The 5,032-nt window shown below is 38.0% G+C and overlaps 2 protein-coding genes across 3 annotated transcripts; one reads left to right on the top strand and one right to left on the bottom strand.

Moving 5' to 3' along the window:
• Positions 1 to 56: 56 nt before the first annotated feature.
• Positions 57 to 3,072, bottom strand: LOC106323645 (protein phosphatase 2C 37-like). 2 transcript variants are annotated; one of them, XM_013762373.1, is made up of 3 exons: positions 2,186 to 3,072; positions 1,543 to 2,007; positions 57 to 203 (listed from the first exon to the last, which is right to left on the bottom strand). In XM_013762373.1, the coding sequence occupies exons 1-2, from the start codon at positions 2,945 to 2,947 to the stop codon at positions 1,591 to 1,593; spliced, it is 1,179 nt and encodes a 392-aa protein (XP_013617827.1). In that variant the 5' UTR covers positions 2,948 to 3,072; the 3' UTR covers positions 57 to 203; positions 1,543 to 1,590. The 2 variants fall into 2 exon arrangements, with proteins under 2 accessions (XP_013617827.1, XP_013617403.1); XM_013761949.1 differs by lacking the exon at positions 57 to 203 and having other exon boundaries at positions 1,371 to 2,007.
• On the top strand, positions 436 to 738 carry LOC106340214. The gene has a single exon (XM_013779096.1). It carries the CDS (start codon positions 436 to 438, stop codon positions 736 to 738), a length of 303 nt encoding a protein of 100 aa, XP_013634550.1.
• Positions 3,073 to 5,032: the final 1,960 nt, after the last annotated feature.

Here is a 5,032-nt window from a genome sequence, read left to right as displayed (position 1 = left end):
ATTTTTTTTAAGAATAGGAAATGAGAGAGTATTTGCTAAACAAATAATACGATAAATTAAAATTAAACAATGTAACATTTTAATCAGCTCCTTTTCTTCCCTAGCCTGAATTAAGAGCAGATTAAAAACCTAAAACAAGAGAAAACTAAAGTAGAAAAATAATAAAATCAACAAAAATTACAATTAGCTATGTAACAATTTATCTAGTCTATTGCTAATTATAGCACTAATTAAGATACTCAATTATTCCTTCTTTTCCTCAAGTCAACCACAACAACACACCATGGTCGGTCCCAAACTGGTTATATGTTCACTCATGGTGGTACTGCTATATCATGGCGTTCCATGAAACAAACTATAGCAGCCACTTCATCTAATCACTCAGAAATTCTTGTCATGCATGAAGCAAGTCGTGAGTGTGTATGGTTGAGGTCTATGACCCAACACATCCGATCAGATAGTGGAATGGTCAAGGACAATGGTCCGACCATCATATATGAAGATAATGATGCTTGCATTGCGCAACTCAAAGACGGGTATATCAAAGGTGACCGAACCAAACATATTCTACCCAAGTTCTTCTTTACTCATGAGTTGCAGAAAGCTGGAGAGGTCAACGTCCTTCAGATCCGGTCTAGTGAGAACTCAGCCGACCTTTTCACCAAGTCATTGTCCACCAGCACATTCAGGAAGCTCACGCAGCAGATTGGCATGCGAAGACTCAAGGACCTTCAGTGATGTCCAAATCAAGAGGGAGTAATGTGTGTTGTACTCTTTTTCCTTTCTCTGGTTTTCTTTTTACCACATTGGGTTTTGGGTTTTCCGGGAGAGGTTTTAATGAGACAACATTAGCATGTTACAAGCCCTATATGGTTATGACATCCAAGAGGGAGTGTTATGAATCATGAAGTGGATGGTCCATAACCTAGACCATACAAGTTCAAGACTAGAGTCCATTGGAGGTTTACATCCAGCCACATGGAATACACATTCAATCTTAGTCTTTATGAGTTTGACCATGTCATTATGTAGAGTATCTTTGTAATCAATTCTCCCTTTGACTCCACATTGTATGAACCACTATATATAGTGGTGTAAGCAATAAAAAATATACAACACATTCTCACAAACCTTCTCTCAAATTTTAACACATATTTTATGTTTCCAATATATTTTTGGTCAACTAATAATGAAAAATTGTGAAGTTCAAGAATATTAATTCCATTTTTAAAAATTTTATTGGTTTATAAATATAGAAAATATAAAATTACAAAAAATTATGCATTTATAACTAAGTTTTAATATGTTTTATTAAAAAGTGCGAAAATTCTAAAACATAATTTTTTTTAAGAATAGGAAATGAGAGAGTATTTGCTAAACAAATAATACGATAAATTAAAATTAAACAATGTAACATTTTAATCAGCTCCTTTTCTTCCCTAGCCTGAATTAAGAGCAGATTAAAAACCTAAAACAAGAGAAAACTAAAGTAGAAAAATAATAAAATCAACAAAAATTACAATTAGCTATGTAACAATTTATCTAGTCTATTGCTAATTATAGCACTAATTAAGATACTCAATTATTCCTTCAATTATTCCTTCTTTTCCTCAAGTCAACCACAACAACGCTCACGTTATCAGAGCTCTGTCTCGCCAGAGCCAGCTTCGTCAATAGCAACGCCGCATCGGAGCACGCGTTGTGCGCCGTATCAGAATCTCCTCCTCCTTCCGCAGCCGCAGCACCTTTAAGACACATGCGAGCCACGCCACACGCCGTCTCGTTCGTCACAACGTCCCAGAGTCCATCACTCGCCAGAATCAAACACTCGTCATCCTCTGTTCGATCCGTTACGGTTACTTCCGGATCCGGAATCACATACGGTTTCAAGTAGTTATCACCAATAGCTCTCGACATGGCGAGAACTCCTAGGACCCTAGCTCCGTCCCAGTAGATAACCCGCCCGCCCGCTTCCTGGATCCGATTCAATTCATCGGGTCGATCCGGCTGTTACATCAACAATAATAACAAACTCTTAAAAATTGCGATCTATATATATTTTATAAACGTGTTCAAAAAAAAAAAAAAAAAAAAAAAAAAAAAAAAAAAAAAAAAAAAAAAAAGATATATTTTATAAACAGTGGTTCAAAAAAAAAAGAAGATATTTTATAAAGTTTTAACTAACCTTATGATCTGAAGAGAGAGGGATGGCGAGACCGTTACGGCAAAGCACGGCGCGAGAGTCGCCGCAATTAGAGACGACGATCTTCTCCGGCGTGACGACGGACACAACGGCGGTGGATCCAACGGCGTCCCATTGAGGAGACTGCAATTCGCATCGGCATGAGCTCTTCGCGCTCCGGCTTGCATCTCGCTGGCTCACTTCTCTATCCATCTTCTGGAAGCTCTTCGCCATCGTATCCTTCCACTCGCCGTCGCCGGAGGCCATAGCTTCAACCTCGTGCTTGACTATCTCATGCAACCGCTCTCTGCACTTCTCCGCGACGTGAGAGCAGCCGTGGCCGTCGAACACGCCGTAGAAGTGAAGATCCTCGGAGTTTCTCCGGAGAAGCGAAGGATGAAGAGATACGGCGTCTTCCATGTCTCTCCTCTTCCCGCAAACCGACGTCGTACCGATCTTAGGCGCATCGGAGAAGAAAGAGCTCTCTGCCTCCTCCGTGGCGGAGCTAGAAATCGAATTTGATTTCGTAACCGCTGATCCCGCCTTCCTATTCGATTCCAGATCCGGTGACGTCGGAACGAGAGACGGTGGCTCACGCTTCTGCCGTTTACGGCAGGTTTCAAGCGGAGGAGCGACGGCGGATTTGGCGACGATCTTGATCGAAGGAAGTAGATCCAACCTCCGTTTGAGAGAAGTCCGAGTAACGGAATCAGCCGGTGCCGCCGGTTCACTCTCCCCAACAACACCACAGCAAATCCCAGCCATGTGATCAAAAATAAACAAGCAAGATACAATCACCGAGATGAAGAGAGAGAAGTATATAAGAAGATGCAATGGGATTTTAAAAAAACGAAAGGTTTGATTTAAAAAGAAAAGGGCAAGAACAGAGACGTGGAAAAAAAAAAGGTTCCGCACGTAATTTATACAATCTCTGCCGTTCATTCTTCTTTTTCGCTCTTTGCGATCTATACACGTGTGCCGTTTTCTTTTGAATACGCCGTTAACGTGGCCCAATCAGAGCGCGACTCTTTTTAACGGTAACGACCGGCCTTTCTTGACACGCATGTGGTCCACCCCTTCGTTATATTTTTGTTTATTTCTTTAGTGTTTATTTATTTTTTAAATACAATACGTGGTTAATTAAATAGAAAATGACTACGATAGCACTAAAAAAGTTTTTGTCACAAATATAACATCTAAAAATTAAAATGACAAAAATAGCAATTAATGTTTTATCAAAAGAGATAAATATACACTTATACTCCAACGGTAAATTAATTTAGACATTAGGGTTTAGAGTTAAAGAGTGAAGTTTAAGATTTAGGATTTAGAGTTTAGGGTTTAGGGTTTAGAGTTTAAGGGTGGAGTTTAGGGTTTAGGGTTTAGAGTTAAGGGGTGGAGTTTAAGATTTAGGGTTTAGGGTTTAGGATTTAGGGTTTAGGGTTTAGAGTTAGGGAGTGGGGTTTTGGGATAAGATTTCAAATTTTGAAAAAAAAAAAAAAATTAAATTTTTCAAAAGATAAAATGCTATTTTGGTCATTTTAGTTTTTGAGAGCTATTTTTGTGACATAAACTTAGAAATGTGCTATTTTGGAGATTTGTCCTTAGTTAAATACTTATAATCAGAGGTCAACAATAATGGAAGTGTGAATCTTTTTTACTGGTTGACAGAAAAAAGAATCTTTTTTACTGACTTATACTCTTTTTGTCAACTTTTTCATAAAATAATTACGAACCAATAACCACTCTGAGATACATGTATTAAAGTCTTTAGTAATTAAAGAAGAGTATATACTACTATGTGTTATATACTACTATGTGTTAGAAGCTTTTTCTAACGCTTAGAATGTTTACAACCGTCCCGTTCCGCACCGCAGTTAACAGTAACAAATTTTTTACATATACCATATATCTATACGTTTTTATAATTGTTAAAACTGCACCGCAGTTGAACCGATTGTCCCGCACCGTTCAAACCGCAGTCACCATTCGGAGCCTAAGTGTTAAATGTATGTAGTATGTAGAGGTAGAAGATTATATGATAGGCGTTAAATATAGCTATACAATGATTTATATACATAGAGATTCAGAATACTCTGACTATATTTTGAGAAAGACAATATATTTTGAGATATTTCAGCTCATTCAAAAGCGCTGTCCATGCAAATTTAATTATACTTATTTCAGAAAGAAAATTCAGAATATATTTTGAGATATTTCTAAAACTATTTGAGAAATCTCTTTGTCGACCAAACAAAGAATGCTTGAGATATTTTGGGTTCGTATTGACGACTGATTTAAAGTATTTTTATTTGTTTACGATTTCTCCGATGCTTAGTCGATGTAAGTGTTGGATATTCGACACGTAGTAATGTTCGTCTCCCACTTGTGCTCAGATTCCAGTCGCAACACTGATTCACCATTCATGAAGATGTGTATACGACCACGTCTATGTATGCACCGTCGTATAACTACAAAGAAAATACACAATTAATTAATATCTAAGAAGATCATACAGATGAACTATACAGAGTGTGTACAAATTGCTCGAAAAAGACCCTCAAAATACGAGAACTGATATAGAAAAGGTTACAGAAACCTAATGGTGACGGCGATGGCGGCTTCGCTAGGGTTTTCGATACATCTTGGCATCGATCTGCATCTTCAAATTCGTTAACCCAGCAAGAAAGACCACATTCAGCTCTTAGATCTCAATCCCTTAGTTGTTCATTAGGCCTTTGTGGCTTCGTTGATTTTCTTTCCATTTTCGCAGAGGAGTTAGGAGGTTTCAGATCTATTCTCTCATGTTTCAACCGGTGACCTAAATCTGAGGAAGCATCTTCTCTAAGG

The sequence above is a fragment of the Brassica oleracea genome, chromosome C1, assembly GCF_000695525.1.
Source record: "Brassica oleracea var. oleracea cultivar TO1000 chromosome C1, BOL, whole genome shotgun sequence".
Lineage (NCBI taxonomy): Eukaryota > Viridiplantae > Streptophyta > Magnoliopsida > Brassicales > Brassicaceae > Brassica > Brassica oleracea.
This window is presented reverse-complemented; position numbering and strand designations above follow the sequence as displayed.

Excerpts from the sequence above, each read along its gene's own strand:
- LOC106323645 (XM_013762373.1), bottom strand. The coding sequence starts at position 2,947 with ATGGCTGGGATTTGCTGTGGTGTTGTTGGGGAGAGTGAACCGGCGGCA. Across the intron at positions 2,008-2,185 it reads CTCTCTCTTCAGATCATAAG|CCGGATCGACCCGATGAATT; the intron begins GTTAGTTAAAAC and ends TTGATGTAACAG.
- LOC106340214 (XM_013779096.1), top strand. The coding sequence starts at position 436 with ATGACCCAACACATCCGATCAGATAGTGGAATGGTCAAGGACAATGGT.